Source organism: Sinohyriopsis cumingii, chromosome 4 (assembly GCF_028554795.1).
Source record: "Sinohyriopsis cumingii isolate HCF-2022 chromosome 4, ASM2855479v2, whole genome shotgun sequence".
In the NCBI taxonomy this organism is placed as follows: Eukaryota; Metazoa; Mollusca; class Bivalvia; order Unionida; family Unionidae; genus Sinohyriopsis; species Sinohyriopsis cumingii.
In genome coordinates, this window is record NC_142964.1 from 26140877 (window position 1) to 26163550 (window position 22674).

General features: G+C 37.4%; 1 protein-coding gene across 2 annotated transcripts; it reads right to left on the reverse strand.

Annotated features, from left to right (window-relative positions):
- Positions 1-3587: 3587 nt before the first annotated feature.
- On the reverse strand, positions 3588-12242 carry LOC149800837 (tumor necrosis factor ligand superfamily member 15-like). 2 transcript variants are annotated; one of them, XM_089954848.1, is made up of 3 exons: positions 11747-12242; positions 9297-9390; positions 3588-6045 (listed from the first exon to the last, which is right to left on the reverse strand). In XM_089954848.1, the coding sequence occupies exons 1-3, from the start codon at positions 12143-12145 to the stop codon at positions 5648-5650; spliced, it is 891 nt and encodes a 296-aa protein (XP_089810974.1). In that variant the 5' UTR covers positions 12146-12242; the 3' UTR covers positions 3588-5647. The 2 variants fall into 2 exon arrangements, with proteins under 2 accessions (XP_089810974.1, XP_089810975.1); XM_089954849.1 differs by having other exon boundaries at positions 9297-9378; positions 11747-12241.
- Positions 12243-22674: the final 10432 nt, after the last annotated feature.

The following is a 22674-nucleotide window of genomic DNA, read 5'->3' on the forward strand; positions in this document are numbered from 1 at the left end:
AACAAAGGGAATATAGACGGGTATGGAGGGGAAATAAAAACAATCAAAACTGATGTTGAAGCGATTAAAAACAGACTACCTAGAATGACAGAGCAACTTGAAAAAATGAAAACACCTCATGGGAGCATCGGCAATAGCGTATACACGGTTCAATACGGATCATTCGATTGGACTCCTACGAATAATACAGTAAATATCACCGCAATTGTTAAGGGCATTTATCGATTGACATTGATTTCAGCGATGCAGTTTAATATATCATCGTCGAGTTCATCTGGGTTTAACAATACAATATCAACAATCATTGACAAGAATGCAGCTGAACTGTTTACAATTGAAACCGTTGATAGCAGTCTATTTAGGGCAAACATCACATGGTATGTGGAATTCGTTGTGGATCTAAGTGAGTAATTGAAAACACTAGCTCTTTTAAAATAAAATGCCCACCAGGGTAATTGAATCAGAGGTATCACCGACGTCACATCAATATCGATTCGATACCGCAAAAGAATTCTCCGCGAGCTTAAAAACGCTTTCCGAACAATACCGCGCAAAAATAAAAAAATACCGTCGTAAAATAACCGCCATCGACGTGGCCGTGTACTCGGTGTCCGGTATAGTAGCTGGTACCGGCGTCATTTTATCCACGGTGACCATGATGGCCCCGATCGCTGTTCCAATCGCTATCTCCGCGGCGACAACAATTGCGGGAGTCGCCAACGCAATCACTAGAAAGATATCATCGTGTTCTCAGAAAAAACTCAACGAGTATACAGTAAAACATCAAATAGTATCCGACGCGTACTCGAAATTATCCGGGTTGATCTCGTTGGCGATAGATAATTCGTTTATATCCGATGCTGAATTCTCCACGATGGTCCAGTTGCATGACTCCGCGATGTCAAAAATCGAGGATTTTCAACTGGAAGCTGGAAACCACGTCGCTGAAACCACTTCAATGGGCTTAAAACATCCTCCTGAAAACAAGCAGGTTGTTAATATTCGGTGTTGAAATTAAACAATAGAAACGACGAATAATAATAATGTCGCTGAACCCCGAAGGGTTGCAATTACTTCAACGGATCGCGGAGAACACCACTCCGGTACAAACAAATATGATATCGATAACATCAACGAAGCCAGAATTCAGTGTAAACTTCTCCTCTCCGATTCCAGTGAAGGAAATAGCGCTGGCAAAATTGCGAGTATATCACAGTTGGCCTAATATCCGAGCGGAAGCATTTAACGGACAACAACCTAATAACTCGCTGGTTTTTGCATGGACAAATAAACCCAATGGGACCCCAGACTGGAAGGAGGTTACAATACCAACTGGGTCATACCAAGTAGAACAAATCAATAAAGAATTTCAACGCAGGATAAAATCGATCACAGGAAAAGAATCAAAAATCGCTATTACGGTTCATGAACCGACGTTATCGTCGACGATTGAAATAAGCACACCGGGGTATATGGTTGATATTTATAACAGTTCAATAAGAACCATACTAGGTTGGCCCGAGAATCCACCTCATGAAAGTCCGCGGGAATTTCACACGAATGCGCAATCGTATCATGAAATTATTCCCAGTTATCGAGATAAATTGTCTATTATGAAAAAAAGTTATTACCCGGCGGGTTTATATTTCAAGACAGGAATACCATTGAATGGCATTTTTTATATATAAAACTTCCTGAATCGCACATCACATTAACAGTTAATTTAAATGATATCAATAGTTTTTTTTTATCGAGATTAATCGTAATTACCAATTGCAACTAGAACAACTACGGAAAACAAAAGCACAAAAACACGTTGAGGTGTCAAATCAACTTATATCAGACATGGAATATATTAATGAGCGAATCGTTAAAATAATATCCGATAACAACGATGTTAATAAACAAAAATTCCTAACCGAGTATAATATCACAGAAGCCGATTTACCCGATTTCAAGTTTCCAGGATACAACGCGCCAGAACTAAGAAAGTCTCTTAATGATTTTTTCGGTCCATCAACTATCCTCAAACACGATAACGGAGATGGTGGTAGGCATATTGCTCCATACAATGTAAATATCGCATCGGTGATAGCAATCAATCTAGTGTGTGATGTTATCGAAGGGAGTTACCAGGTAGATACCAAGCAATCAAATCAAGCTCAACAGGGGTATATCCTTTATTCATTTTCACCAACAGCCCCTCCCGGATTCTTAATCGTTGAGAGCCCAATTAATCCGGTCTATATGCGATGCCATAATCGGTTTTTAACGAGAATTAATTTCAGACTTACCGATCAGTCAAATAACCTAATTGATCTACAAGAGGAGGAGTTAGTGGTTACTCTATTTGTGAGATCATTGTAAATAACTTCTTAGCAGCAGGGGGGGAAATGACATCGACGCGGTCGTCGCTGTGTTTACCGGACGCTGACGACGCTGGGATCGGCGCGCATTAAACCAAATGACGTCACCTTCGTGTAGGATGGACCGACGTCGTTTTTTTATTTACCGGCGCTGACTACACCGGATCCGCTGAGTGCAGAAATATTAATTAAGCCAAATGACGATTGGACAAAATGTCGGATTCGCCCCCCCTGCTGCTACTCAACTTCCCCCCCCCCCCCCATATACATACCATTCCACTCTCTCATAAAACGTTACTCAACATTTCGAGTAAATAATGTTACTCCAAAGTTTGAAATCCTAACCCTAACACTAGAAATGGACAAATACAGACTTTTCGTTCGTAAAAAAAGTTTTTGATTCACATTTGGTCCAAAGAAATGTTTTATGACAGAGGGGCAAGTTTTAAACAAGGAAGACCTAAATCAAAATGACCAGTCGCCAGCTTATTAGGTGACAAACCCAAGTCACCAACCTTCAAGCTTGAACGTTCGAAATGCTTTCAGTTTTCATGCTGCATATATGTGGGTTAATTGGTGGAAATGACAGGCTTTCTTCAGTTTTATCAACAAAAATCAAACTGAAATAAATAACCCTGACCAGGCAAACACGTGATTTAAACCGGAATAAAAATCCGGGCCAGGCTAATACGTTAAATAAACAAAAATGAAAACCAGGGCTAGGCAATCACGTGATATAAACTGAAATGAATAAGCTGGGCCAGGCAAACACGTGATATAAACCGAAATGAATAACCCAGCTAACTAGGCAAGCACTTGACATGCACTGTGCAATATATCTTATGGTTATAATATGACGTGATTGTCCAAATAATATATTATAACGATGTATCTTGCCCGATTATTGGACCGAGACAAGGAAATCCCAGTCGCGGGTTTATATTATATGTCTATCAAACTCGGGCAAGCCTCGTGGGGAAACATACAATATAAACCCGCGACTGGGATTTCCTTGTCTCGGTCCAAACCCCAACGTAGATTATTTTTCTCACCCAATATTTTCTTTTAAAGTAAAAAGAATTCTTCACTATTGTTCACGCCCAATGTTACATGCGGCGCATGAATATAATTATGTTAATGAGGGCTGTGGTGTGACTGTTGCGTCCGAAGTAAACAGTTTATACGCGTGAGCAAAGAAAAATAACAACATAAAACGTAGCATAATAATGAGGTATTATCACATTTAATATATGGATGTTATATGAAATTGACAATAAATGATTAATATTTATTACAAGAAACTGTTTTATTTTCATCAGTTCCAATTTTGAAAAGTTATATTGTAAATAATAAAACGATATTGGCTACTCAGCTCTACTGTATTTATACTTAGTACAAAGCTGTAACGAAGAGTAACATCTTTCTTTAGATTATTCATGGGTAATTAGAGATCTGTGTCACTATCGTATATAACTATTCTTTCTTTCTGGAGGAGGTGAAACTGTGTGTGACATACTTGTGTTGTCCTTAATAATGATTGTAAAATTACCCCCGTGTATAATAGACCCTCCAAAAACGGACTCTAGCGGATAACCATGTGCTAAACTTTCAAGTTCAAGGATTCTTTGAACATTTATTTTTCTGTCCTGGAAATATGGCAAGTGCTACAGTGAAATTTGCTTATGGATTAATGTGCTGGCGGATAATTGATTCCTCTGGCTGGTAAGTGTATTATTTGTCATTTAATATTGTAGGTATATTTTTGATTTAACTGGGGCACAACGGAGATGCATAACAAAATTAGAAAAAGCATCTTTTATAGAACACTTTTCTGGCTGTTACTAAGTTTTCCGTTGTTGTTAAAAGAGTTGGGAGGCTATGAAGTGTATAGGTCTATAGTCCATATGCATGGATCAGTGTTTTCTGTTATATTGTTCATTTCACACAGCATTGAGAATTTTATCCTATCTGTAGCACGGTCATTTTCAGATCAGCGTCATTAAATGTAGCTAACAGTATATAATTTGTTTCACACGAAGTATTTAAAAGTAGTTATGTAGCTTTAGCTACATGACGCTGATTTAAAAATGTACTGAGCTAGGCCTGCATATAGGATAAAACTGACCATGCTGTGTGGAAGGAACAATCATAATACCATAAAGCTGGACATCATATGCGTTTGTCTTTGTCTCTCTCGAAATGTTGATAAGTATTAGTGAGCGCGAGTACTCAGAAAGTAGACAATAACAGCAATATGACGGCTGTTGAATATGTCACCTACATGCCTTAAAATTTGCTCCCACAAAAATTGTCTTCTAAACACACCACGACTGGAATTTACTTTAATCCCCCCCCCCATGACGTTAGTCCAAACATAATTTTCTATTGCTATCTTTATATATTTACAAGGCAAAAATTCTTTAAAAAAGAAGACCAGGTTAGAAATAACAAACTGAATGGTCGCCATTTCGGAGTAAGCCAGAACAAATGAATTTCAGAGGGATTATATCATCTATAGTTACCATTTGTACACAAGTTTTATTATTTATTCCTTTCGGTAACATGTTTAAAGATGTTAAATTGGTGCTGATGTATCGGACTTGAGCCCTTCCTTAAAGTATTGTCGAGATTAGGAAGAAGTAAAACAATATAACTTCAATCTAGTGATATTCGCCTGCACTGTGCTCTGTCTAAGTGACGCTCTTCGTCTTTATGTCTTTCATCTTTCTTGTGGACGCTATAGTAAATCAGAGCACAAAAACTAATGAGATCATTGATCCGTGGCACGCAACAAAAAAAAAATTAAAAAGGAAACGACAACAACAAGTGTTTAAGTGGGCTAGTGCCAAATAGTTTAGTTATAAATTTTCTGCTTCCTACGGAAATGTTTTGAACACTGAAAACTAAAAGTGCACGTTACTGTCTAGATTTCAAATGTATCATAGATATAAAAAAGGCCACGTGGACTACATATTGAATGACCATTCATTTTGAAATTACATCGTAAGGCTTCAGACTTCAGCCTATGACAAGCTCTCCATTTAAAATCTAACATATTCCAACAAAAGAACAGGTCCCCGCTTCAAATCTGATTAACTTCAACAAAAGACCAGCTCCCCATTTCAAATCTTATAGATTCCAACAGAACACCAGGTCCCCATTTCAAATCTTATAGATTCCAACAGAACACCAGGTCCTAGATTTAAATCATATATATTCAATAAAAGGTCAGGTCACCGAGTCCGATTTTATGGGTTCCAATAAAAGGCCAGGTGCCTGTTTCAAATCTTATATATTCCAAAAAAATTCGACATAACAGAGCCATATACAGCCGACACCTTTGATACTTCTGTGAAGATTCTGTCTTTTGTCCTTAGCCGAAGGACTGCGGATAAATAACTGGACTGAAACAAGTTATCTCCCATTCGTCTTCTTTGTCGATCTACGAGCAGGAGCTGCTTCGTTGTAACAGACAAGAATTGACGCTCTCGGTATACGTGGTGACTAATGGTACCTTCCTCTTCCCCGATCCCCGTCCTAGGTTTAAAGGTGATGAAGGAGTAGAGAAAATAGTCTCCCGCAGCTGGCACTACCAGAGCGGTGTTATTGTCCAGTATTCCGCTATTGGACTCGAAAGCTGTACCAAAACCTTGCATCAAACTCCAGCGAAGTGAACTGGCTGAAAAATAAAACGTTTCGCATTTACTTCCGTCCCAACCAAAACCATTTACAGATGTTGCCATGAAGCTAAGAAGAAGAAAAGTAGGGTAAATGGTTGGTTATCCAAATGATGCTGGATTACTGTTTTATTCTCATATCCCCCCCCCCATGTATTATTGATCATGGTAGTGTCCATAAACGATACATATGTAATTAATTTTGTGAACAGTCATACTTCATTGTGTCTACTAATTATTATTGCACTGAACTTTGTGTTCTTCAAATGCTTTGAATTAGTAGTGCTAACAGATCGTTGTATTAGCGTTGATTTAGTCGCGCTAATAGATTGTTGTATCAGTGCTGAATTAGTGGTGCTAACAGACCGTTGTATTAGCGTTGATTTGGTCGTGAAAACATACCTTTGTATTAGTTTTCAATCATTATTTTAGCTGAAATTTACTCATTTAGCAACTTGTGGACATTTACTAATCCAGCAATTGTGGACATTTACTCATTCAGATACTATTGAAAATTTACTCATCCAGCTAATTGTGGAAATTTACTCATCCAGCTAATTGTGGATATTTACTCATCCAGCTAATTGTGGAAATTTACTCATCCAGCTAATCTTGGAAATTTACTAATAAAGCTAATTGTTGGCATTTTTGTAGGCCTATGTCCTCCAATTGAAATGAAGGTTGTTCTAACCACAGAGATGCTGTATTGCAGGCTGAACAACAAGGTACAAAATTATAAAATTGCAAGATACTGAAAAATAATGCCTGACTTTATCGCTGAGCTGAAAGGCATCATGTCTTGATAATTACAAGATGACCACCAAACTCGAATAGGTAGGACTGTGGTTGTAGGGAATATTGTTCACTAACTTTTCAGAATGTCCATCATTTTCTTTCACTTCTGCATCGATCATCTCGCCAAATAGTATAATTTGTGGGCTATACAGGTACCCAGAAATCTCTCTGTTATCAGTTATGTCTTGGATATCTTTTTAGCACGTCGTCTTTTTTAGCCTGATTACCCTATTTTGCTTTGTGTTTTCCTACAGTGGAGAAGAAGTCTTAATGTTGTACTGTATTTGTAGTTTGTGTTTGTTAAAGCTCGTGTTCCTTTCATTGTGCGTTTTTCTTTTTACATTGATAAAGCGCATAAAAAAATGCCGGAAGCAGGTGTGTTTCTCACCAACTCCGGTTCTTCTGCTTCTTCCGAGCCTGATCATGTGTACACTATTGACTGAGTCTGGTCTTTGTGTGTGCTCTTTTACCCTTTGTCTTAGAGCAGAATAACAATTAAAGAAAACGTTACAAATTCGTATTTTTAACTTATTCTCCTTTCGATCAGCAAACGTCAAGGAAACATATACCTTCATTGATACAGTGTGATCCTTTGCATGCATTTTCTTATTCCTTTGTAAAAATTGTCTAGGATTGCTTATCATATTTATCAAGATGGCTCTCAATTTCAAATGATTTAGCTTGAGTATTTTTTTGCCTTTTACTTCGGGTCCCTATGAAAACTCAAAGATCATTATATAAGAGAATCTTAAGACAATTGAAGGACGGACAGACATACATATATGTACACATTGAGAAGACTCTACCAACAATCATCTCCTTCATATCTGACTCTATATTTGGCCTACACAGATGTTTGTCAGCCGGTCAAGAAACTTCAGTGAGATCAAGGACACTTGTACTACGTTTTGGACATATAGTTCACGCCAAGCAATCGTACAGAGTACACTGCGGTCACTCATTCCTATCTTGGTCAGAAACGTGACACAATTATATCTTGATCACAAAGTGATACATATGCAATCATACCTAAATCACAAGATCATACACCTGCGTTAACAAGGTTATACACCTGAATAGATAATGATACCCAGTTCTGGTGAAGTTTTCAGTTAATCGAAATTTTTGTCTTAGCTAAGGTTGTCACATTGTAGCCATTCTCGTACTACCATCGGTTTTATTATTGTCCCTAGGACACTCAAAGCATGATTATCAAGGCGATGCCAGTGCGAGAATAAATTTTCACTTCATAGAAAATGATATGCTAATTATCTGGCGTAGATATCCCTACCCCAGCGACGTGACTGCTATATTCGGAGAACGATTCCAGCCATTTAACTGTATTCGGATCCTGACTCTGACAATATGGTTATTATATCGGATCCCAACTCAGGTGATACGGCTGTTGCAATTGGATCGCATAATCAAGCGAAATAGCCGTTATAATCGGATCGCAAGTTAGTCCTTTCAGATTGAAAGATAACATTTCTAACCATAGCTCTCCCTAACAAAAAATGCAACGTTGTATCTTATAGATTACCAAAAATGAGAAGACCGGGAATTGTAAAGGTCACCATCTTTGCTAGCCAAGGTTCCGATATGTTAGCCCTATCTACACCTCGGTGGATCGAACAGATATGTCTGTGTTTCGGGTCTGTGAATTTTATTGGATGTGGCGGCATGCCAATGCATCCAATCAAAATTAAGTTGTTCAAATTTTAACGATGTTCTTACATGACCGAGACAAGGGAGGACACAACCTGAATGGACTCATAAATAAGCTGCCGGTCGGTGTTTGTATAAATACCTTTCACTCCAATACACCGTCATTAATGGTTTCTCTCTGGTACGTAATCATACTTTTGATCTTAGACTTACAAAATATATTTTTGAAGTCAATTGCCTCACCATTTTCGGCCGATGTACAATGCAGCACTGTTATATGCTGTTGGTTAGTTGGCGTTACATACTAAGGGAGGCAACTCATTAAAACCAATTGATGTCGGTAGGACAAAGCATTAGAATATCTGCTCGATCCGCCAAGGTGTAGATAGAATTAACATATCGAAAACTTGGCCAGCGAAGTTGAAAGGTCATTAGAAAATGAACTTTTATCGTTACATGTCAGATCTTGATTTTAACCAAATTGATTCGATCAGTTATAATGCTTGAAGAATAGGATACGATTCGGATTGCTTCGGATTGGTTGCAATGCTTGAGGAATAGCATAGGAATCGCAAAGAGTAAGGAAGATAAACTAAAAGCTACTGAAGTATCGTAAACTAAAAGCTACTTAAGTATCTACCATAACCATCTAATGGGGATAGATAGGACGTGGAAAGGCTAACAATAGATAATGAAAGCTGGGGGAATATCTGAAACGACAAACAAATCCAGTTTCGGAAGTACATCAAGTTATGATTGTTAACAATTAACATGCATGGATTACTGTACTCACATTTATTCGTTGTCTCTGCATCTAGAAAGACGTGTGCAGCAGGCCGAACTTTGTCCACATTGGTCTGTGATTGCATTTGCATCTGTAACATAATCTAATAATAATACAGATAAATATTGGTTATCTGTAGCATAATCTGATGATGAAATAAATATAGATTATCATCGCCAACCGAAAATTTGAAAGACCTGGGTTGCTTGAGAAGGCAGCGACACAGCAAATAGTGTCCTTCAATTATACTGACAGATTATCTTCTCATTGGAAATTTTTACACGTATCAAGTTAGACTTGAAAAAAATAAATAGTGCTGTTTTGGTATTAAAACAGGACGATTGTATGTATGTATGTATGTATGTGTGTGTGTGTGTGTGTGTGTGTGTGTGTGTGTGTGTTAAATAAGTGACTTGTTAACAATTTATACAGCCATGCATCAATAAAAATGTAGCCTATCCACCAGACGGAAAATCCCGAATGGCAAAGTATTGCATGCATTGTTTTGAGTAATGCATATAAATCAGATATAAATACAAATAATTTACGGGAATTTAAAATTAGAGACACGTTGTGCAACCCGGTCTCAATGTTCCAAAGTCACATCAATATGATATATTCAGTTTTCGCGTGCGTGACTCGCTAATTGACGAGTGATGATTCGAATCCTGCCCAGGCCAAACTCGATCGGCCACCATGGATGTCCCTGTGCAATGCTCTTTCTTCTAATTGCCTCAGTAGAATATAACCCTAAATGTATTCGTCTGCTGCAGGAGTTGTAGTGTCGGTGGTTAGCATACTGGACTTGCGACCGAAGGGGTGTGGGTTCGAATCCTAGCATTGAATTATCCTAGGTTGGCTACTATTATGTCTATGGGCAAGGCGCATTATTCCAATTGCCCTGGTACCAAATAACCTACTTGTGTTGCTGGACCGTAAAGCACCAAATAAAATGATAAAAATAACAAATCATATGCAGCAATCAACTTCTTAATCAAGCAAATAATCCGTATTACACCGTTTCTCCGTATGAGCAGCGAACTAAAAATACTTTATTAAAATCTTTGACACATCTGTTTTTTTAATGCTTCATTTTCCTTTTATGTATTTTTTTTTAGCGTAGGCGAGATATACATGCGATTTAATATGGCATGTATACTGCAAAGCAATTTATTTTGCATTTTAGGAATAAACGTTGTATGTTGTCGTGATTGAATGTCGACTTTCTTCTTTACTCAGAGCTGTGGTGGCTCAGTGGTTAAAGTGGCGGACTCACAATCGAAATGGTTAGGGTTCGAATTCTACCATTAGACCATCACTAATTAGTTCCCCCTTCCCCCATTTACCTCTAAAATCCATGGAGTGAAAATGACCAAGCGGAACTAGCCTTTTTTTTAGTAACTGCATAGCCGAAGTAAGGCCAAGCTGTATACTCTGTAAGCCATATTAAATCCATCAGTTACACACCAAAGGCAATTCAAAGTTCTTGTAACAATACCAAAAATATAGAAGATCATTTTTTTAAATAGTATCACCAATGAGGAAAACCTGGGAAATTATTTTTCTTTACAAATCTAACCCCTATGCAAAATTCGAAACTGTAGATGGCCACAGAAATAAAAAAAAAATACACTGTGTTACCCGGAAATATCTTCGCAGAAAAGAAATTAATATATTCGAACAATCTCGGCTATTTATATAAACTGGACTCGCCTTAGGATTGACCAACAAGTTGCAAATGAAAAACAAATCGATATATTCGTAACTTCTCGTTGTTTCGTAAATAACCGAGATGGTCCGAATGGTAGCTAATGGCAATTATCGGAATGCATTCCTGTTATTCAAGTTGCGAATGAGTAACAATGTCATCTGTAATTTTTTTAAAACGATTTCTGACTTAGATCTGCTAGCTGACGGAAGAGATTAATATAGGCAAAACAAGGGTATGGCGATAGAGAATTTGTGGGTTTATATAACGATGAAACTTATTGCTGAAACTATACAATTTAACAGATCTAAGTATCAAACAAAAATACTTGGCTATAGATCTAATTATGAAACATCTTTTGCATCTATATTTCCTGTTCTAAATTTTATCATTGCAGTAAACTCATGTGGAAAATCATTTCTCAAAGAAAGAGTTAATAAATTATACAAAATGAATGGTAACTTAAAATAGCACTAACTGTAATAGCAATAATAATAAGAAGAAAATGAATGTAGAAGCAGTAGTATAATTTTTGTCTTACCGGGTATTTCATTTGAAAATATTTAATATGTAATTAATTATTATCGCATTTCACTCGTTTAACGTAAGTGTCATATTCCGATAAATGTTACTGAAATCAAATTACTTTTAAGCGCTGTGTGAAAATCATAATAGATTTCAATGAATGAAGTTGGTACCAAGAGAGAGAGAGAGAGAGAGAGAGAGAGAGAGAAATAAAGAGAGAGCTCACAATTTTGGCGATATGATTAATATACTCCACGTTTTCTATACAACAGAGATCCTCCATAGCACATGATTTTCTCCAGTGTTTTTCTATATACGAGTTCAAATTATTGTTGGAAAAATTGTCTCTAAATTTGTCCAGATCTCCACAGTTTACACATATGCTTCCATAAGAATATGAACTTGTGCAAGTTTTCTTTGTATTATTTTCCTCTTGTGATATTACACTGTAAATTACCCACACAAAGAGACCAGTGTTTATTAGAGTTGATACTATTAGAAAACTCTTTTCAAGAGTTGACCCATTTTTGAATCTTGCAATGTCCACCTCACCAGTTTCATCTGCCGGGCATTCCCGAAACCGACCAAGAACTCTGTCTTGTAATCGTATAAATCTCCCCGACATAGTTTGTTTTGCATTTCAAACGGACTATCAATCTTATATTTATTTGCATGAATCTTTCCAGGTAGAGGAAATGAAACTAGAATTGAATCGCTACTGTAAAGTTGTGTATAATTCGTTTACTTTTGTTTACATTGTGCTCATTCAGCCGATGTGGTATAAAAAAAGCAAAGTGTGTCAAGGTCGTATAGTTTTGCAAGCAGGTATGCAAAATAATGAACACTGTATGCAGATTTAAAAGCATATCAGAACAATCATGGGATATAGTGCTGAAAAAGTTTAGGTATCCCCTAATAGCATATAGAGTAAAGAGAAAGGCCGAATAGAGTAAAATCATTATAATATAAGCTGTTTATATATATATATATATATATATATATATATATATATATATATATATATATATATATATATATATATATATATATATATAACCCAAAAGGTAAAATGCCCTATTGGCAAGGCTATAGTGCTGAGGGAAAGCCCAGGATCGTCGTTTCCTCACTTTTTTTGCACGTGCCCTTAGCTTTTTTTGCGTCAGCCATTATCACATCCCCGTCTCGAATCTGAGTAACATGCGTTCCCTCACTTCTTCACTGCGTTCGTTCACTTCTTTATTTGGTACTAGACCACCGCCTGTTTAAAATAGTTCTAGACCGTCTCATAACGAGACGCTTCTCGACAAAAGAGTTTACCCATACGAAGATTCCGGATGCGGATTTGTTTCAAAAGTATTTATGAAATGTCAGAATCCAAAGTTATTATTCCTGGATTCAACCAGATTTTTCTTTTGTCAAATTTGTGGCTGCATACCTTATATAATCGGATAAACTGGATAGACCCAGATCTGCCGTCGCATAATGTTCTGCAGATGTGGGTCTGTGCAGTTTGTTAAGAGTAATTAATATGAAAAAGACTGTGATCTGTCGGCGTATCATACGACGGCAGATAAAGGTCCACGTTGTTTGCAGTTGCACATAACTCACGCCAATATATGGTAAATAAAACTTGCTGTCAACATTTCTCAAATTATTCTCAAGTGGTTTGTCAATAATAAGTCATTAATTCACTCTTTTGCACTTGAAAACCGAATTTAATTAAATAATAAATCATTAAGTCACTTAATATATATATGATATCTTCCTTTTCGTATGAAAGCAGTCAATTCTGTGACAAATAGCACCGTTTGATGCATTATACTGCCAGCTAAATTTATGAAAAGTCGCCGTTCTAAACATAGTATAAAATATCGGAATTTCAATTCTACGAAATTTCGTGATTATGGACTGGATTCATATGTGCAAATTATACATGAAATACATCGGATTGAAGCAGAGCGGGAGAAGCTTGTTTACATCTGCAAGTGTGTTTGTTCTGTCATTGACTATTTGAAATCATAATGTGGGAAAATATGAAATGTTTCAATTGCGATTATCAAACAGACGCTGTTGAATTTAATGTTTATTTCCTTTTGAGTGCAGTAAGGAGGGTGTAATTGCATTTGGAATATAGTCGAAATTACAGTGCAATTTCGAAATGTGTGATCAAGCTTGAGAATTCATGACATGGCTCATGTAATTCGGATTTGCAGAACCAAGAAAGTACATTTTGAAGAAATTCAGAATGTAAAACTGTATGTATATTTTTGCCATTCTTATTAAAAGCTAAAGGAAACAATTTATGCCTTTATAAGTTGTATGTTATTTGTATGTACCAAGCAATTTTATGAAATCTGGCGTCCCTCGCCAAAATTCGAAACACTGTATCAAAAAAGTTAATGCGGAATATAGCAAAGCAGACGGTATGTGACAGTCCACGAAACATCCGCTTTAATTCATTCATAAACAAATTTTATCAACCAATGATTTAATGAGTTGTTTACAAAGTAGTTCCTAATACATTACTGGGCACACGTGTACTGCGCGTGAGTGCAATATGAAGGTGTGCAATATCGTACAATACTGAACGATTCTGACAATGTAAAGTTAGCGGAGAAAAAAGTGAGCATATAATAATTTCTGATATTTATCCCAAAACGCGAAAAACCTCCATGTCATTAACGTCAACATCATCGTTATTCAGTTAATTAAATATATAATTTGCTTGTACAAAGAAACAGCATGCTACAGAAATTAATGGTTACACGTTTCATACATTCATTAAAATCCCAAAATGTATAACATGCACAATATGTGCCGTGTTTAAGATTTTCAAATTCTAAATACTATCATACAGAGGAATGACGTAACTCACTGACATACTATCATACCGATGTCTGTCGCAACTAAATGGCGTACTATCATATTGATGAATGACGTAACTAAATGGCGTACTATCATACTGTTGAATGCTGTAACTATATGATGTACCACCAAACTGTTGAATGACGTAACTAAATAGCGTACTGTCTATCATACAGATGAATGATGTAACTAAATGACGTACTATCATACTGTTGAATGTTGTAACTACATTTGTTGTTGTTGAGTTTAATTATAGTGACGTGCGCACAATTGTGCATGTGCCACTTTTTTTCTGACTGCACCGCAGCCTGCTAGTTGTTCCTGGGGAAGGGAATGGTGCCACCTCCCCCAGGCTTTTATGGGTTCAAGGAACCCTGATAGTTTGGCCTCAATCTGTGGGTCCATAAAAGTCCTTTACAGTTGAATGGATGGCTGTCATTAGTGGGAAGGAGAGCTCGGGAACGGTCCTGGTTGCTTCACATCGTTGGTTTCTTGTTGCATTTGCCTGGTGTTTCTTGCGGGGTTTTTTTCCTGTTTTTTCTTCAAAATGTTCTAAAAGGGGGGGGTGTTCTATGCTGTTTATAGAGGTTGTTAGTAGAAATCATGTATGAAGAGAGATTTTCAAGGTTATTATGGTGTTTAGGGTGTACTTCCTACGTTATGTCATTTATAAGTTTTTGGATATTGCCTCTTTAAGTTATTTATTTATTAATGCTTTTAGAAATTGAATGTTATTTATACTTTATTTAGCAAGAGACCGGAGTCCTAGCCGATTACACGGTTCGTTAAGGACATCTAGGACTGGAGTCCTAGCTGATTACTCGGATTTTGCGGTTTCCTTATTTTTTATAGGTGCTTCGTAAGTGAATTATTTATTAATACTTTTATAAAATTGAATGATATGTTATGGGTTTTTATGTGGGGGATTCTACGTTTATTTAGCTAGTTACTGGGTCTTTTGGTTTTGTGGGGATATTAATTATATTTTGTACATAATTCCTGCTGAGTCTATGAATTTATTTATATTTTTTGTATGCTGATTGTTTATTTTTATTAGAGTCCATAAGTTGTTGTTGTTGTAGGGTTTAACGCCATTTTTCAGCACACGATAGGCTATACATGGCGGCCAGTATTAATGGTGGAGGAAGAACCCGGGAAAACCCCGGAAAGAACCACCGACCCACGAGAAGCTACTGGCAAGCTTTCTCACATACCCACATTGGATGAATCCGAGACTCGAACCCACGCAGACAGAGGTGAGATGGCAGTGATCCGTAACGGAGATCGCTTTAAACCACTCGGCCACTCTAGGCCCCGAGTCCATAAGTAACTCTGGGTATGTGTGTGGTGATCCAATCTCTTTTTGGTTTTTGATAAATATTTTCCGAGCGGGTTGATATTTTAGGCATATATTGAATACTTGGTGTAAATCTTCGGTGGTGTGGCAGTTAAAGCAGTTAATCGTTGCTGGTTTGGGTCCTATAAACCTTCCAAAACTGCTTGCTAGTTTAGTTTTTCCAGTTATTATCCTGTTTATGGTTTTCTGTTCTAAATAGGTATCCTTAGGTAGCTGTATGTTCCAATCTACGTTTTTTTTTTTTTGCGGGGGGGGGGGGTTCATGGTGCTTTTTACCTTTTGTGGAGGAGTTCCAAAAAGCTTGCCATTTTTGGTCTGTATCTATGTTTGTGCGAAGCTTAGTGCTTCGGTAGAGCTATAGTTGGTTTGTGCAACTTCGTCTGCTGTTTCGTTGCCAGAGATTCCAATGTGCGATGGTATCCACATGAGCTCGACTAATTGATGTGCTGTGGGATATCGTCGATTAATTGGCATGCTCTGTCGAGGAATTGTTCCCTAGAGTGCGTATTGCGATTTTGGATCGATTTGATAACGCTTAGGGAATCGCTTATAATGACTGCTTTAGGTATTTGGTTGTCTTTGATCCATTGTAGTGAGTCAGGTATAGCCCAGAATTCAGTGGTGTAAATGGAACAATTGTCAGGTAATCTGGATCCCGTTTGTATATTGAATTCATGGATGACTATTGCTGCTGCTGTTCTTGGTGGGTTGTTTGTTTTTGATCCATCGGTATATATTTTAACATAGTCCGGGTATTTTTGGTTGATTTCGTTTACCAGTACAGGTTTTAGTAAGTTTTCTTGCCTCCTTTATTGCCTAATTTGGTAGCTTCAGTGTTAATCCTTGGTGGGTTTTTTAAACATGGTGATTTGTTCTGGTCTGTATTGTTTGTTACCTGTTTTTTTAGTAGAGGTATCGTTTCTCTTAGTTCAAGAATTACTTTGCCACTTGGCGTGGTGGGTATGATTTTGGGTTTGAAGACAACTTGACACTTGTTTATAGTTATTTTGGTGGGATGGTTGTCTGGGTGGGTATCTAATCGAATGGAGTATCGGAGGAGCAGTTCTTGCCTACATAATTTTAAGGGTATTTCTCCTGTTAGTATTTGTAGTTCTTCTAATGATGTTGAGGGGAGTGTTCCTGTGAATAATAGTAAGGTTTTTCTCTGGATAGTGTCAAGTTTTTGTAGTACAGGTTGCTTAGCCGAGTTATATGCTTGGCAACCGTAATCTAGTTTTGATCTAATTAGGGTTTTATATATCGTGAGATGGGTGTCCTGGTTGGATCCCCAGTCAGTCCCTGTGATGTACCTGAGTAAACGGAGATCTTTGTTACAATTCTGGGTGAGTTGTTCAGTGTGCTGTTTCCATGTGAGGTGGTTGTCAAAGAACATTCCTAGGAATTTTACTATTGTTACGTATTTGATTAATTGATTTTGTATATAGAAGTTTGGATAGACTAGGTTGTTATTTCGTTTGGGGGTGAATATGATTGCCACAGTTTTGTCATGAGATATTTTGAAACCCCATTTGTCCGCCCATCTCCCTATGTTGTCTAGGCTCTGCTGGATTTCTTTAACTACCGTTTTATTGACAGGATTTCCATTCCTCCATATGCCACTATCATCTGCAAATTGTGACAAATTTATTTTTGTGGAGGCTGAACTGACGTCAAGGTCGTTTGCCATTAGGTTAAATAGTAGGGGACTTATTACACTGCCTTGCGGTGTTCCATTTTCAAGTGAAAATTCTTCCGAATGGGTGTTACCTATTCTTGTGGCAATTTTCCGGCCTGTGAGGAAATCGCCAATCCAGTTGAACAAGCGTCCAGTTATTCCAAATTGGTTTAATTTGGCCATTAGTCCATACTAGGTCAAACGCTTTTTCTAGGTCTAGAAAAACCGCTATGAGGTTGCGATCGGTTTTCCTATGTGCGTTAAAAGCGAGTTTGATGTCTGTTTCCAATCTGCGAAGTTGGTCGGTGGTGGACCGTTTGTTCCGAAAGCCACATTGATTTATGGAGAGTAGGTTATTGGTTTCTAGGTGGTGTTTTAACCTATTTGCGATTATTGTCTCCATTATTTTGCAAATATTGTTTGTAAGGAAGATGGGTCGGTACGAATTTATGTTGTTGTTATCTTTACCTAGCTTGGGGATTGGTATTACTATGGCATGTTTCCATTTGGTGGGGAGTTGGCCTTTATCCCATATCCTATTAAAGAGTTTGATTATGGCTATTGTTATATTGATAGGTATTTTTTTAAATTTTTTATAGATAATGTAACCTAACTGATCCTTACCAGGGGATGTTTCGCTTTTGGATTGTAGGGCTATCTCCCATTCATGTACTGTGATGTCGCTATTTAGGTGAGATTCTTTTGTTCCTTGGTCTTGAAGCATTTGAGGTTGGGTTTCCTCCATTAGTTTTTTGTGTTCTTGAAAGTTTCTGGTGTGGTTATTGTTGCTACTCATGTTCGAAAAATGCTTCGCTAGGAGGTCTGCCTTATCTTTATTTGTTATGGCATTTTTAATTTTTAGGGCTGAGGTAGTTGCTTTCCCTTTTATGGCTTTTATCTTGTCCCATATTTGTTTTGAGTTTGATTTTAGACTCAGTTTAGAGCAAAAGGTTTGCCATAGATTAATTTTAGCAGTTTTTATAGTTTGTTTTAGTGCTTTTTCTTTATCTTTATATTGCTGGAAGTAGATAGAATTTTTGGTGCGTTTATATTTATTTAAGGCCCTTTTTTGTCTTTATGTGCTATAGTGCACTGTTTAGTCCACCATGGTACAGGGTTTTTATTTTGGATATTAGTTGTCTTTGTGATGCATCGGTTAGCTGCCTCTATAATTGTGTCTGTTATGTTATCATAATACATGTCAATATTTGGGCTTTCTAAGTTATCTGGATTTACTCTAGCTAGTAAGAATTGGAATTGGTCCCAGTCTGCCTTTTGGTACCTCCATTTAGGCGGGGTTTTAATTGGAATGTGTTGAGTTTTTGTTTGAATATTGATTGTGATGGGGAAATGGTCACTTCCTAACGTATCTTCTTGATCCACCCACCAATATGTGATTTGAGCCAATTTTGGGGTAGTGATGGTTAGGTCTATGGCTGAGAGAGTACCATCTTCAGGGTTTAATCTAGTGTTCGACCCGTCATTTAAGATGACCAGATTGTTCTCACTTATCCATTTTTCAACCATTTTCCCTCTTTGATCTTTCTTTTTACCTCCCCATAATTCACTGTGTGCGTTGAAGTCGCCACAGATAATTAGATTGTTGTTGTTGTTATTAGTGATTGCCTTTAGTGAGATTAGATTGGTATGGCAGAAGGTACCCCCTGGGTCGTATGCATTTATTATTTGAATGTGTGTGGTTCCTATATTTATCAATACTGACATCATTTCGATGCTATTATTGATGTTTAGGTTAGGGGGTACTTCTATTATTTCATAGTAGATTAGTGTATCTATCAAAACAATTGCTAGTCCACCCCCTTTCTGCCCCATGGGTCTGTTTTTAAAGATTCCCTGGGTATAGCCTTGTAGTTTGGGCAGGCGTTTGTGTTCTTGTGTTATGAGGGTTTCCTGTAGGCCGATTACGTCTGGTTTCACGGCAGTATTATTCAGTTTGTTCTGCAGTTCTGATAAGTTTTTAAAGATTCCTCTGCAGTTCCATTGCCAGATGGTGATTTTATTATTTTTTGCACTATTCATTTTTGACGTTGTCTTTATCTGTTAGTCTTGTGGTCCAATCAGCTAGTATGGTGAAAATGGTTTTGAGGGTTCTCATTATGCTATTGAGATCTTGTATTAGGGTTCCTGTTGTTAGGTTCATTACTTCCTGTATTAATTCTGTGTTTGGGGGTATGTTGTGTGTTAGGTTTGGGTATGTTTGGGGTGACAGCTTTGTTTGCATCTGGCGTGTTATCAGGGTGGTCTTGGTTTGTTACAATGTGGGTTGTAGTTTTTGGTTCTTTTGTTTCCTGATTCAAGGGTATGTTTTGTGGTGCAATGTTTTCCCTTTTGATTCTACGTGGAGAGTTTTGGTGCTCATTGATTGTTTCAGAGGTAGATTTTGTATGGTGGGGTTGTTTTTACAGATAATGTTTTTGGCAGAATGGTAGGCGAGGTGTTTGAATTTGGATGAAATTTTCCACCTGTTGAATTGTGCTGCATTGGACAATCAGGTAGTTTCGCCTTGGTCTTATCAGTTTGAATTGTCCAGTGTGAATTTTGGCCAGTGCTGTCATAATACTACTGGTACTTAGACTAGTAATTCTGTTGCACCTGCTGCTTGTGTATATGGTGTGTTCGATGGAATGATAATTGTAAATTTTGTTTTGGGGGTTATGTTGTTGTTTTATTTCCTGTTTTGAGTTAACCTTACCTGTGGGTTGTTTTTGGTTGTTTTGGGGTTTTATGGGCCCTTGCCTTTACCTAGGTTTGTGTTTTAGGTGTTTTGGGTTGTTTGGGGTCTTTGGGTTGCCATATTAGTGATGCTGCTGGGTAGTTTGGTAGTGTCTAATTCATTGGATTTGTTCCCATAGGTTGGTGGTTCCCTTGCTATTATTATCCCTGATGGTCCAGGAGTTTGGCTTGAGTGTATAGTTTCTTTCCTAATGTTTTGATTTATTGTTTTTTGCTTGATTTCCTGTTGTTGGTTTGTTTGCATGTTTCTAGAATTGGTTATTTCATTTTTGGTGAATTTTGGGGTGCTGGTTATGGTTATGTGGTCTAATTGTGGGGAGTTTAAGGTAAGTACTTTACTGTCAAATTCATTTGTTAGGTTTGGAATAGTGGTGTCTATATCTTCATTAGTGTGTGGTTTTTCCGCTTCGTTGAAGAGGATTGGCGATAGTATTGGCATTGTATTATATTGTTCCCTGGAGTGTAGTTTTGTATTTCTAGTAGTTTCTGTTGGTGGGATGGGGGTGTGTTAGTCATGTCTGCCGGTTTGTGGTTTTTTTGGTCTGTGTTTGTGACCAGAATTTGGGGTCTCAGTGTGATGTTGGTTGAATTGGAGTTTGCTGTGGTTGGTATGACTTGCGTTAATCTTGCTTGTTTTACATGCTTTATTGGTGCTGTTCGGAGTTGTGATACATCCATTATTTTTACTGATTTGTTGATAGGCTTGTTTGCTGGCTTGTGTGTTTGCGTGTTTGGATTGAATAGAGCCATTTGTTTGGACCTAGTTTGCATTCTTCTACTTAAATTGCGTATAGCATTGAATAATGACTTATCTTTTGTTTTTGTCTTATCGCCCAGTCTGCTCCTCCGCTCCAAGTCTCTCCTTTGTTCCTTTGTTTTCTGTTACGTGTTCCCATCGTTCCTTTGTTTGAGAGTTCCTTTGTTCTGTGCAATTCTTTTGTTCACGGCTTGGCGTGTTGCTAATCGTTTTCTCTTCTTGGTATTATTTCTTTGCTCTTGTTTTCCTGTTCCTTTATTCTATGTTAATTGGTGATGGTGGTGGCCGCACTCAGTAGAACTTTTAAAATTATACACCAAGCCGGTTCTAAACAGTAAACTAATCAAGCAAAAAAAAAAACAAAAAAAACATAAAATAAATTTACAAAACGTGAAGAACGACGTACAATGTATGCGATTTTTGTTAAGCTATGCATGGAGTCAAATTGGGCCAACGGTGACTAAGATCTTTTTATTAAAAAATTATATAAAATAACAACAACAACCCAACCGCCCATAAAAAATAAAACAAACAAACAGTAGGAACAAATATAAATGATATTGAGATCAGCAGTTATTCCCCTTGCGGATAATGGACCTGTAACTCTTAGCTTACGAGTGCGATGCTCTAGCAAATGAGCTAGCACTGCATTAAAGAAGGAAAATAACTCTGAGCTCTTTTCAGATTGGATCTGTAAACTAAACCAAATGACGAGGCAATGGACAGGTACTGCCTTATACCTCTGAAAAAATCAAATCATTACTTATTACTTTACTCCCCCCCCCCATATACATACCATTCCACGCTCTCATAAAACGTTACTCAACATTTCGAGTAAATAATGTTACTCCAAAGTTTGAAATCCTAACCCTAACACTAGAAATGGACAAATACAGACTTTTCGTTCGTAAAAAAAGTTTTTGATTCACATTTGGTCCAAAGAAATGTTTTATGACAGAGGGGCAAGTTTTAAACAAGGAAGACCTAAATCAAAATGACCAGTCGCCAGCTTATAAGTTGACAAACCCAAGTCACCAACCTTCAAGCTTGAACGTTCGAAATGCTTTCAGTTTTCATGCTGCATATATGTGGGTTAATTGGTGGAAATGACAGGCTTTCTTCAGTTTTATCAACAAAAATCAAACTGAAATAAATAACCCTGACCAGGCAAACACGTGATTTAAACCGGAATAAAAATCCGGGCCAGGCAAATACGTTAAATAAACAAAAATGAAAACCAGGGCTAGGCAATCACGTGATATAAACTGAAATGAATAAGCTGGGCCAGGCAAACACGTGATATAAACCGAAATGAATAACCCAGCTAACTAGGCAAGCACTTGACATGCACTGTGCAATATATCTTATGGTTATAATATGACGTGATTGTCCAAATAATATATTATAACGATGTATCTTGCCCGATTATTGGACCGAGACAAGGAAATCCCAGGCGCGGGTTTATATTATATGTCTATCAAACTCGGGCAAGCCTCGTGGGGAGACATACAATATAAACCCGCGACTGGGATTTCCTTGTCTCGGTCCAAACCCCAACGTAGATTATTTTTCTCACCCAATTTTTTCTTTTAAAGTAAAAAGAATTCTTCACTATTGTTCACGCCCAATGTTTACATGCGGCGCATGAATATAATTATGTTAATGAGGGCTGTGGTGTGACTGTTGCGTCCGAAGTAAACAGTTTATACGCGTGAGCAAAGAAAAATAACAACATAAAACGTAGCA

Bases quoted from the DNA above. Each gene is read 5' to 3' on its own strand.
- LOC149800837 (XM_089954848.1), bottom strand. From the start codon at position 12,145: ATGTCGGGGAGATTTATACGATTACAAGACAGAGTTCTTGGTCGGTTT. The intron at 9,391-11,746 runs GTGAGCTCTCTC...TATTATTATTAG, and splicing joins TTAATCATATCGCCAAAATT to ATTATGTTACAGATGCAAAT. The intron at 6,046-9,296 runs GTGAGTACAGTA...TTTATTTTTCAG, and splicing joins TGCAGAGACAACGAATAAAT to CCAGTTCACTTCGCTGGAGT.